The sequence below is a fragment of the Alternaria ethzedia genome (genome assembly GCF_023757985.1).
Source record: "Alternaria ethzedia strain BMP 0044 chromosome Unknown scaffold_3, whole genome shotgun sequence".
Lineage (NCBI taxonomy): Eukaryota > Fungi > Ascomycota > Dothideomycetes > Pleosporales > Pleosporaceae > Alternaria > Alternaria ethzedia.
In genome coordinates, this window is record NW_026056196.1 from 1,648,717 (window position 1) to 1,661,362 (window position 12,646).

General features: G+C 52.8%; 2 protein-coding genes across 2 annotated transcripts; both read left to right on the forward strand.

The window, feature by feature from the left end:
* Positions 1 to 2,876: 2,876 nt before the first annotated feature.
* Positions 2,877 to 5,317, forward strand: TRP3 (anthranilate synthase / indole-3-glycerol phosphate synthase; the record flags this gene model as incomplete). Its single annotated transcript, XM_049373685.1, has 5 exons — positions 2,877 to 2,924; positions 2,975 to 3,062; positions 3,124 to 3,194; positions 3,255 to 3,487; positions 3,535 to 5,317. 5 exons carry the CDS (start codon positions 2,877 to 2,879, stop codon positions 5,315 to 5,317), a joined length of 2,223 nt encoding a protein of 740 aa, XP_049237055.1.
* Positions 5,318 to 5,770: 453 nt separating this feature from the next.
* J4E87_002047 (uncharacterized protein) lies at positions 5,771 to 8,906 on the forward strand (the record flags this gene model as incomplete). The annotated part of the gene is made up of 6 exons (XM_049373686.1): positions 5,771 to 5,774; positions 5,985 to 6,225; positions 6,302 to 7,493; positions 7,540 to 7,884; positions 7,931 to 8,708; positions 8,761 to 8,906. 6 exons carry the CDS (start codon positions 5,771 to 5,773, stop codon positions 8,904 to 8,906), a joined length of 2,706 nt encoding a protein of 901 aa, XP_049237056.1.
* Positions 8,907 to 12,646: the final 3,740 nt, after the last annotated feature.

Here is a 12,646-nt window from a genome sequence, read left to right on the forward strand (position 1 = left end):
AAACGCAGGTTAGTCGATACTCAAAAGCTATCTTGATGCTGACTTACCTCTTGCACAGATATCTTGCAGAGAAGAAAAAACGGCGTCGGCGGGAATTAGAGCGGCAGTTTGACGCGACAAGGGTTGGTAGACTCATCAGGCGAGTCGACTTTCTCCGGACGGTTTTCTCGAGCGGTCCTGATTGGACTGCATGCTCACCGGGTCCTATGAGCAGTCGTTATTTCGAGTTTGGGTCTTTAGCAATCACGTTTTGTTCGACTATTCTTAGAGCGGGTGGGTGGGCTGTCTGGTGGGCTGCTACTGGACCTTTGATGTCGGCTTGTCGACTACCCAGAAGTTCAAACTTTCTGTGTTGAACGTGTTTAAGTCTGCGCTACCGTCTTTTGAAGGGGTGGTAAACATTCCATTTATCGGTTAGTAAATGGGGAGTTAACTATGCGCGATGGCAAAGGAGGAGGCATCGCGATGGATCTTGATGGTCTTGCGAAGGGGTCATAGTGTTGGAGTTGGTGCGTGCCATCAGTGACTCCTGCAATGACTATCCGTGTTACTGGAACCAATGTGACTCAGTCCAGCTATTTAGCAACACCACAAGTGCTTCGAGCCTTTTTTGAGCACTTCGCCACAAAATAGAGCTGGCCGTTAATCCAAACTTTTACCTATCCTTCAGCACAAACTTCAACCTTGAAGCGACGACAAGCGAACGATTTCTTCAGCATGTCATTGTACATACAAGAAGGGACGCCAGCCGCCGGCCCAGACGAAGACATGCGCTGCTCTTTCTTCAAATTTGATCGGGGTATATGCGCTGCCGACGCAGATGGAGTAGCAGACGAGCCTTGCTACTATTGCGTCAGACAGCACCCATATCTCCTGGAAGAAAATATAAAGGATCGCCGTTATCTGAGACGTGGTCTAAAACATCGCGTCCATGATTCAAATCTGGATGACCAGTTCAGAAAGCTCAAGGAAGATGCGTCGCGGCCTCCTGCTGGGCGGTCGTTGTGTTATCTCCATCACCTCAAGCAAGGTGACTACGACGTCAATAACGCATGGTTCGAGAGACTACTCTTAGCAAGAACACATCACAACTGGGAGAAGGAGGAGAACCGCCTGCGCTTCTCCCACATCATCATCTGCGAACCAGTAGATGACCCGTTAGCGCTTTGCCGTGAATGTGTTGAAGTCATGCACTGCTACGACGAGGTCAATGAGTTTATTGAGAAAGAGGGATCGAAGCAGCAGAAGAAGGTGTTTACCCAGGAAGGAAGGGTCACTTACGAGTGCAGGATGCAGAAGAAACCAGAAGAAAATGCCTTGGCCGGTTTATGGGAAGAACGATTCAAACACTGCGGTCCCAAAGGTTGTCAGCGGGTGCTTGGGAAACATCAGATATGCGCTAGCGACTACGAGTTCTATCGAAAGAAGCCAAGCGGTAAAGAGGTCATTGATAAATACTTTGGCGAAGATCGCGTAACAAGAAGCGTACCCGCTGGGCCATAGTGGTGGACTTTGTATGTAGGGGGAGCATGAGGTCGGCAAGCTGCTGTACGCAATAAAATAGATAGTCCTGCAATGGCAAAGACAGCTATGCTGCGTATGACTGGAGTTTACATTGAGCTTGTGAGAAGTGAACGAAGCAGATACTGGTGAGGGTCGCTGCCAGAGGGAGTCATGTTGGCGGAGCACGTATATGTCTGTGCGAGGCGCAATGCCACCGCGATGTATGACTGAACCTTTGAGTAGTCACAATTCCTAGTCATACCATACATCATGTTTGTAGTGACAGAATCCGCCCCGGTTTTGCTTTCTGTCGAGCCATAACTCTTAACTTTAGCAAATACAAGCCTCTCTACTAAAACCTCTATTACAAAGTGCCTCATACCTTCTCCCATCCGCTTCGTGCAAGTCGACACCGAACACGTCAGCGATCTCGCAATCATCACAGAGCCTAGCCAGACCACCCACACCCAAGAAACATGACGAACGAAATCCGAGCCTGCGCGCTTCATAAGAAATGGGACAAATGTCGCGCCAACGCCCCCAGCACAACGCTATGCGCGAACTGTGAACACGTCCATCCCGCTACCACATTCCTATGGAGAAGCAAGAACCCGGGGTTCAATGATCTCTTCAAAGAGATCGACGCAATGAACGAGGACCCCCACACATGCGTTACCCGCCGGGAGCGATACGCGCGCACCAAGATGGCGGCACTGGTGGTCGAAAGCTGGAAACGTTGTAATCGTCTGACTTATCCCGAAAAGCCGGGCCTGATCTCCTGCGGGGGAACGGCAAAGGAAGACACCTTCTGTGATAACTGTCTGAGGTTCCTGGACCAACGCGGCCTTGGGGATTACTTTAATGGGGACCACACGGTGAATGAGGACAAAGTTCTGAAGGACGCGGCTGTTTAGGAATCGCTCTTGGCCATCTATGAAGGCGGTTCTGGATACCGTCATGGCCAAGGCGACAGGTGCCAAAGACCGAGCTATATGCTGTATCTACACATGTAGCTAATGTACCGGGTTACCATCAATTCAAAAACGGGGTTGGGTAGTCTAATGTACAAAAGAGTCTCGCAATGACGTGTATGAGTTGAAAAAAGTGTGGAGTTTGGTAAGACTTGCTTCTAGAAGGAATGATGTTCGCGCGCCTTCCCCCATTGAGCCGCTAATGCCGGAGAGGAGGGGCATTACGCCGCCTTCGGCCCTCAATAAATTGCGAACACAAGACTCATACCAGACCCCGATATCTCCGCGCACCCTTACGACTGCCCATACTGTGACTCACAGTTGTTTCATCTATAAGGAAGTCAGCTTCTGGCTTTGCGCTTTTGTCACACACTCCAACTTCTCGACTTGGTATTCAGCAACATGGACGGCATTAAGAAGACGTTTGCGCAATGCAAGAAGGAAGGCAGGGTATGATCTGGCACGAGCAGGAAGAGACGACTAGGCTGACATTCGTGTAGTCTGCCCTCGTCACCTATGTGACGGCGGGTTTCCCCACGGCAGAGGAGACGCCAGACATCATGATGGCCATGGAGGCCGGAGGTGCTGGTACGTAGGACGAGCAATTGCTGCCCCGAACGAAGCGACGACAGTCAATTGACACGCGCAGACATCATTGAACTCGGCATGCCCTTCACCGACCCCATTGCCGACGGCCCAGCAATCCAGACCGCCAACACTGTACGTTGACTCATTCGCCACAATCCCTTGGAAAACCTCCCTGACACCATGTGTCTATAGCAAGCCCTCAAGAACGGCGTCACAATTGGCCATGTTCTCCAGATGATCCGCGACGCGAGGAAGCGGGGTCTGAAGGCACCAGTCCTCCTCATGGGATACTACAACCCGCTGCTCAGCTACGGCGAGGAGAAGATGCTGCAGGATGCGAAAGAGGCCGGAGCCAACGGCTTCATCATGGTCGACCTGCCACCGGAGGAGGCTCTGCGCTTCAGGAACTTCTGCCGCAGCTACGGGTAAGCACTCCATTCGGACAAGCTTGGGATGAATACTAACCGGACAGTCTCTCCTACGTCCCCCTCATCGCACCCGCTACCTCCGAGCACCGCATGCGCGTCCTCTGCAAAATCGCCGATTCCTTCATCTATGTCGTATCGCGTATGGGCGTCACCGGCGCCAGCGGAACAATGAACGCTGCCCTTCCCCAGCTCCTCGAGCGCGTCCACAAATACTCTGGCAATGTCCCCGCAGCTGTCGGTTTCGGTGTCAGCACACGCGACCACTACCTGAGCGTAGGCAAGATCGCTGAGGGTGTCGTCATTGGCTCCCAGATCATCAACACATTGATCAAGGCTCCAGCAGGCGAGGGCGCAAAGGCAGTTGAGAAGTACTGCGACGAGATCTGCGGCAAGAGCACCCGCGATACAACCCGTGAGGTCGGCATTATCGAGACATTGAACGAGGCCAAGGAGCCCACCAACGTCCATGTCGACAAGGTCATCACAGATGCCGACACACCAGATGGCCCCGGTCTCGCCGACCAACTGGAGATGCTGAACACTGACGAGACGGACGGCGCAAATGGAACCAACCAGCAGAACGGATTTGACGAGAAGCACAAGTTCCCCGCACGATTCGGCGAGTTTGGCGGGCAATATGTGCCTGAATCTCTCATGGATTGTCTCTCTGAGCTCGAGGAAGGTTTCAACACAGCGATCGAAGACCCCAAGTTCTGGGAAGAGTACCGATCCTACTACGACTGGATGGGCAGACCAGGACATTTGCATCTTGCCGAGCGCCTTACTGAGCACGCTGGAGGTGCTAACATCTGGTTGAAGAGAGAGGATTTGAACCATACCGGAAGTCACAAGATCAACAACGCCCTCGGACAGGTACTCATTGCCAGGAGACTGGGAAAGACTGAGATTATTGCCGAGACTGGAGCTGGCCAGCACGGTGTTGCGACAGCCACCGTTTGCGCCAAGTTCAATATGAAGTGCACCATCTACATGGGTGCCGAGGATGTCAGGCGTCAAGCCCTGAACGTCTTCCGCATCAAGTTGCTCGGTGCTCAGGTTGTTGCTGTTGAGGCTGGTGCGCAGACCCTCCGTGACGCCGTCAACGAGGCCATGCGCGCTTGGGTCGTCCACCTCGACACAACCCACTACATTATCGGATCCGCCATCGGTCCTCACCCCTTCCCTACGATCGTCCGTACTTTCCAGTCGATCATTGGAAACGAGACCAAGGAGCAGATGCAAGCCAAGCGTGGCAAGCTCCCCGACGCTGTAGTCGCCTGCGTTGGTGGTGGCAGCAATGCCGCGGGCATGTTCTACCCCTTCTCGAAGGACATGTCTGTTAAGCTTCTCGGTATTGAGGCTGGTGGTGACGGTATCGACACAGACCGCCACAGTGCAACACTCTCCGCTGGAACCAAGGGCGTGCTTCACGGCGTGCGTACCTACGTTATCCAGAACCAGCACGGACAGATCAGCGAGACTCACTCGGTCTCCGCTGGTCTCGACTACCCCGGTGTTGGCCCAGAGCTTTCCAGCTGGAAGGACAGCGACCGTGCCAAGTTCATTGCCTGCACCGATGCCGAGGCCTTCATCGGCTTCCGTCTGATGTCCCAGCTCGAGGGTATCATCCCGGCGCTGGAGACCTCGCATGCCGTCTTTGGTGCCATTGAGCTGGCCAAGACAATGAACAAGGACCAGGACATTGTCATCTGTGTCTCTGGACGTGGTGACAAGGACGTGCAGAGTGTCGCGGAGGAGCTGCCCAAGCTAGGACCCAAGATTGGCTGGGACCTGAGGTGTAAGTCTGACAGTATCCAAGATGACTGAACATTGCTAAAATTCTACAGTTTAAACGATGATGTTATTCACGCAAATGATTGTATATAGCCCAAAAGTGAATAAAAGTTCAAGCAATGTTCGCTATACGCTTTTCTACATGGTCTTCGTGAAAGTGAGGCTCAACAAACGATCTACCAGACGTCACACGTTTTGAAGCGTGATTGGCGCAGAGGATTGCGGGCGAGCTATGCGCAACGATGATGCAGGTCGAGTGGTTTCGGCATGGGTGGGATGCAGGCAATGACTAGCCGCGGCCAGGAGCGGGCCATCGCGAAGACATGCAAAGGTTCCACTGAAGACGAGACATATGATGCTTCCCATGGACGTGGGGTTTAGGCGCGTGACGATGGACGAAGACGCTACCTGTCGCGTATCCCGAGACAGCGTATGGGCGTGGGAGGTGTGGGTGCGGGAGCGCGGCGGAGGGCCAATGACCGGCCCATGTGTTCCGGCGCGGCCCTGGTGTGCGGTGACGAAAGCGCATCCACATCTTCAGGCCAGCGCCGAGAAAGGTTCCGCGCCAATCCCACACATCTCAATGCCGCATTTCCACGTGCTGCACGCCACCTGACCGCCTGCGACTACGCCCTCTAGCCTGCCTGCCGTAGCGTCTTCTCGCTGGAGACTGCCTAACACTCCCTCCACAACCCGCAAGCCTCCACCCTGGACGCCTTGAGCCCTTACCGTGACGCTGCGCCCATCCAAGCCTTTGAGCTTCAACCACTCGACCCTACCCCAAAAGAGACACGGCGGGAGACCAAGAGGGAACAAAAGCGACGGGAGAAGCTCGAGCAGCTTCGCGAGGCCGACGAGATGAAGTTCTCCCACAGCCTGCAGTTCAATGCAGTGCCGGACTGGAGCAACCACTACATTGCCTACAGCAACCTCAAGAAGCAGTACGTGGCGCGTCTCAGAAGGAAGCAAGAAGTATTAGTAAGATCAGGGCTGACAGACTATATACAGAATATACAGCCTTGAGACGCAGCTCAACCAGAAGCAGGCGCATACCGATGCCGAGTCCTCACCACTCCTCAACGGGGATGCCGATGATCCAGACAAGGTCTTCACGAATACCCTCGACACGGAACTAGAACGCGTCACGTCCTTCTACAAGCTCAAGGAGAATGAGATCTTCGAGGAGATGGAGGCCCTGCTCAAGGACGAGGAGCTGTTCGAGTACCACCAGGAAGAGTATAATGAGGAGAACGAGAATGCGCCGCCAGGGAAGAAGATGCGCAGTGGAAGCGTCTTCAAGGCCATCGGCTTCAACCGACCGCGGGCAATGAGCGGTGCCAGCGGACGGTCAACAGACCACGGCGCAGAGGCAGATGGAGACGAGGACGATTCGGACGAAGACGTCGACGAGACCGCACAGCTGCGTAAGAAGAGCCCAGACGGTCAACGGCGACGCAGACGGACCACCGACGAAGACATGGCAGCCTCGCACGTGTCCTCAAGACGGAAGACGAGCGTCGCATTCGAGGACTACAACGACATGGCTTTCTCAGCGCTGTACGACGAAGGCGTGTCGCTTAAGAAGCGGGCCGTCAGTGTTTACGTTTTGCTGTGCGAGCTGCGATCTTTCATCCAGCTAAACAAGACGGGTTTCGAAAAGGTGCTGAAGAAGTACGACAAGATCATGGACCGCAAACTCAAAAAGACATACCTGAACAAATACGTCTACCCGGCATATCCCTTCCAGCAAAGTACCATGGACACGCTCACGCGGAACCTCGAGCGCATGGAAGAAGCGTACGCGCAGATTGGCACCAAGGGCGACATTGTAGAGGCGAAGCGCGAGCTGAGACTGCATCTGCGGGAACACGTCGTGTGGGAGAGAAACACAGTCTGGCGAGAGATGATTGGAATCGAACGGAAAGCGCAAGCGGCCAATATCGGTATTAGCCATACACTGCTCGGACGCGACACGACGGGCGGCAAGATCAGGCGGCAGGGAGACGAGGTCGAATCAGACATGAAGGAGGTGGATACGCCGATTGGAAGATATCGGTGCCCGCAATGGCTCGTCAGCAGGACCTTTTGGATTCTGCTTGCTTGCATAGCGGTCTTCGTCGTGCTGCTCGTGGTGCCCATTATGGAGGCGCCTGAGCAGCAGAACTGTCTGGCCATGGTGATCTTTGTCAGTTTACTATGGGCCACCGAGGTATGCGAAACGTCCGTAAACTTCAGTCCTATGCTAACCACGACAGGCTATACCTCTCTTCGTCACCTCGCTTTTGGTACCTTTCCTCGCAGTAACACTGAACGTAGTACGAAGCGACGTGGAACCCCACCGGAGACTGGAATCCAAGGCAGCCGCATCTTACGTCTTTTCTGCTATGTGGACGCCAGTCATCATGCTGCTACTCGGTGGTTTCACAATCGCTGCTGCGCTATCAAAGTACAACATCGCCAAGATGATGGCTACCTTTGTCCTTAGCAAGGCCGGAACGAAGCCAAGAACCGTCCTTGTAGTCAACATGTTCGTCGCCATGTTCGCCAGTATGTGGATCAGCAATGTTGCCGCACCTGTGCTCTGCTTCTCCATCATCCAGGTACGTCAACACCTTCCAAGCCCTCCTAACCAAGCTAACATCACAGCCCATCCTCCGTAACCTCCCCGCCGATTCCGACATGACCAAAGCGCTGCTCATGGGCATCGCCCTCTCCTCCAACATCGGCGGCGCCGCATCCCCCATCGCCTCGCCCCAGAACCTAATCGCGCTGCAAAACATGCACCCAGAACCTTCCTGGGGCGTATGGTTCTTCGTCGCACTCCCCGTCTGCATCATCTCCATCCTGCTAATCTGGGTCTTCCTCCTCATCACCTTCCAACCCGGCCGCGGCACCAGCATCGTGCCCATCCGCCCCTTGAAAGACAAGTTCACCGGCGTGCAATGGTTCATTAGCGTCGTCACCCTCGTCACTATCGTCCTGTGGTGCGTGAGCCACCAGCTTGAATCCATCTTCGGCGACATGGGCGTCGTGGCCATCATCCCCATCGTCCTCTTCTTTGGCACCGGCATCCTGACTAAAGAGGACTTCAACAATTTCCTCTGGACCATCATCATCCTCGCCGCTGGTGGCTTGTCCCTCGGTAAAGCGGTTAATTCATCGGGGTTGTTGCATACGATCGCGGAGTCCATCACTGCCGGCGTCGAGGGCATGAGTCTGTACGGCGTTCTCGTCGTCTTCTGCGCGCTGATCGGTGTGGTTGCTACGTTCATCAGTCATACCGTTGCGGCGCTTATTGTGCTCCCGCTTGTACAGCAGGTCGGGCAGCAGATGCCGGAACCGCATCCTAATCTGCTGGTTATGGGCGCGGTGTTGATGGCTAGTGGGGCGATGGGGCTGCCGACTAGTGGATTTCCTAATATGAGTAAGTTCCTCCTTCCTTCTTGGGCGTGTAATATGATGCTGACCAACTGTAGCTGCTATTATGATGGAAGATCAACGTACTGGACAGAGGTATCTTGCTGTTAAGCATTTCTTGACGAGAGGTGTGCCGGCGAGTATTATTACTTTCTGTGTTATTATTACGGTTGGGTATGGGTTGATGCTTGCTGTGGGTTTTTAAGCTGGGTTGAGTGCATCGCATCGCATTGTTTTAGAGTATTTGCTGCTGAGTATGAGTTCTGTTTCCGCATCTTTAGCGAGGGAGGCGGGTTCAACGAATTCAAGGTATCGCGTTTATTGACGATGATGTACTGTTGGTGGTGATTTGTTAGCCGGGGTGCTTGTTGGGAGCATTGGGGGCCAGGCATTGTATGACTGTCGAATGAAGTGATCTACTGTCCTGGCTGCTTGTTGCAGCATGGGGCAATGCTTCATTATATGACTGTCGATATACTGATCTGCTGTCTAGGATTCTTGTTGGAAGATGCGGCAAGCATGCATTGTGTGACTGTTCTTTCAATGATTGTTGGTGGTGTGGTTACACCGAGCCTGCGCTGCGCTGATCTCCATGCCCTTTCGATATCCGCCCCTGACAAGGTGAATCTCGTGCATTCTTTCGCCAATAACTTTGGCAGGACACTTCGATTTAGTAGATGTTCAATGATAGTGGTTGATTGTTTCTATGAATATATAATATACAAAACATCCCCATTAAATCCTCCGTCAATTGATTGTGTACATATGGTTGTTGTTCCTTGCACCGTGCTTTGCACGGGTAATATTGACATACAACATAGGAAATATCCCTGGCCCCCACAGTTGTGTCGATGACTGTTTGGAAATGACTGTCTCAATGAAATGGACATGCCTCGCACGGATGTGTCCTGGAAGAATAAGAGAACCAAATTGCCCGCTCAATTTGGAAACAGGTGAAGGCTTAGACCCCCAACAGCCACCGTGTTGTCCAAATGAAACCAGTGCTCGTTCATACATCGACTAGATACCGTTTACTTTGTTGAGAAGTACGTCGGTCAAGGTCCTCCTCTCATCCCAGTTGGGGTCGGGGTTCTCGTCGTTAACAAACAGAACCATTCTGCCGCTTGAATGATACTCTGCAGCTTCCCTACAGGTCCAGCACACTTTATCCTTGTTACCAACGGTGTCGCATGGCAAATAGTGTGGCATCGCCGAATTCCGATTCATGGTGAACCTCGCCGTCGCCATTTCGTTGCAGAATTCCCTGTCCGCATACGTGATTTTCACGCCCTTGAATCGTAGCTGCCGAGATGCACAGGCGTACCTGCCATTTGCATCGAGATTGTCCGAGCACCATTGTCGATCGATGACGGTTTGCAATTGAGGAGCTGTCAGGCTGCTAACCTTATTTCGTGTGACTCTCTCTTGCAACTTTTGCGACAATCCTTGAGGGAGAGACGCTGCGCAATAAGCACAGACTACGCTTCCGGCGTCTGTCGTTACACCAGGGGCCTGGACACAAATTCCTCCGGTCCTGTAATAGCATTGCGGCATGGTGTCCGATTACGATTTGCTTCCTCGTGTGGACTATTGGTTGGTGTGCGGTTGTAGTAGAGTTCGAGTTCAGGTGTTGGATAAGACTTTGGAATTCTTCGGTATTACGATTTGAAAGCTTGAGATAGAGGATGTGTATTGAGTACTTTGATGTCTATTCTCTGCCATCGTTCCCAGCGCTCTTTATACTCGTACCCAGTCACGCAATATGACTTGGTAGATGTGAGTAGGTTCATGACTTCCTAAGGTATGGGACTGCTAGAGGGTCTGTTCTGGGTGACATAGGGAGAGGGAGTGACTTATCTTCATCGATTTCATGTCGGAGACGGACTCATGGGAGATATCGATGAGTTGACGATTAAGCTCGTGGCGTACGAGGGCATGAGGGTGGTCAAGTCTGACTTATCGTAACGCGTGAGCGGCTCATGCTTTGAGTGAAAAGACAAGACTCAGCACCGTCGATGAATGTGGTCTAAGTAACCTCCTTAGACGTATTATAAATGTGGTGAAGCGCTTGGAGAGGATCAGATTTACCAGTGTCGTGACTGCCCATGTGGATCTGCGGACACTGCGTCAACAGCCGCTAATCCCTCTTAGTGCGAACACATCGTTCATGCGCATCGATCTCGGAGATACACTCACAGTTCACAGACTCATTCTTGTCCTTCAAGGGCCCTTTGACTTACCTTCATCGCATTGTCTTGCTCAGGAACCTCAGCCCGGCACGGGAAGAAAATCTCCATACGTGGGAATGGGCAACAGCCGAGCATCTCGATTCCCATTGTCGCGACAAGCGGTGCAGTTCTGCCAACACCATTATGAGTATTGATACTTACTCCGAACATTCGGTTTTGCAGTGTGGTGGTGACCATTGGTGTTGAAGCGCGAAATGGGCAGCCTTGCGTAACAGGTAGGCTACCCAATCATGATCCACTGATGTCAGCTTACTCACATTAGCGCCACTCAAGCCTCGACGAACATCTCGCGTGGGGCCAATACCCACGTTCTCGTCCACTCGACTCACCATGTTGCCGTAGCGCAATATATATCCAACGATAACGGACAAGCAAGACACTGGAGAACCGCTATGGCATTGGGTACCTGCCTCGCGGATCAATGCAGTCAGCAAATCCTCAATACCGTCGCAATGTCTAAGCCACAATTGTGCTGCCATGATGCAGACCCATAACCATGCTGAAGAGCATCCTTCCAACTCTTTACTCTTTCGTTTTATTTCGCTCTCCGTGGATGCAAACCAGACGCTATGGAAGAAAGTGCCGGCACACCAACAGTGGGTAATAGCCCTGTATCGCAGCATAGCGACATCGATGACGCAGCAAGTCCTGCCGACAGGCGACCTTCAGTCCGGGATCTGCGCATGTTCACCAGATTTGAAGAAACGTCTTCAAATCTTGCAAGCACGTTTGTGGCACAAACAGATCAGCAGAATGAAAATACAGGTCCTGCCAAGCCCTCCAGCTCAGCACACGGCTGGTACAAATTGGACGATGTGCAGCCCTCTTTACGGAACAGCGAGAACAAATCGACGGCACTCTGGAAGACTGTGGGCACAATCCTCGGGTTCTTTCTTACAGGTCAGTCTCGCTTGCCGCATACGAATAACCCAACTGACATCTTTCGAGCTCTCTTCGCTGCGCTAGGACACTACGTGCTCGTGAGGCAGCTAAACGAGAGGGCGGTAGAAACGAGTCTTCTTACACAGGCTCAGGTTTCAGCAGTCTCCATATTGTTAAGCACAATCTTCAAAGCTGCACTGACAGCCAGCGTGGGTACATGCTTTGCGCAACACCTCTGGTACCTCCTACGCGGGCCGGCGATGTCGCTTTCGACAGTCGAGATACTCTTCATTATTCGTACGAACATATTTGCACTACTAAAGCCACAAGGGATATACAGCGCGCCTTTACTGTGTCTGATGGCACTTCTGACTTGGGGCCTTGGAATTGCAACGATCTACCCTGCGGGAGCGCTCACCGTAGTCTTCGACGCTCAAACAATTACCGAACTTCATAATTTGTCTGTTATGAACCCGCCCCTTCCGCCAAATTTGGATCTTGCTGGCGATGTCAATTTCCCCACCTTGGGTGGTGCCGCATTGAGCGACGGAAGAGAGGCGTCTGCCGAGGGGGAACCTCAGAACCCTGACACTCGGTACTTCTCGTATGGGTAAGCTCAAGTCCTCGACCATGTGTTCGAATCTAATTTTGCAGTGGGCCTTCGCCGCCGTTGATGTATATTGCAAATGCGATCAAATTCAACAACCAGATGTTTACTCTCCCGGGCCATCCAGGAGAGAACTCAACGTACGACCTGCAGTTCAGAGGCCCGTATTTCGAATGTATCACTTCACAGTACAACATCACTCTCCGC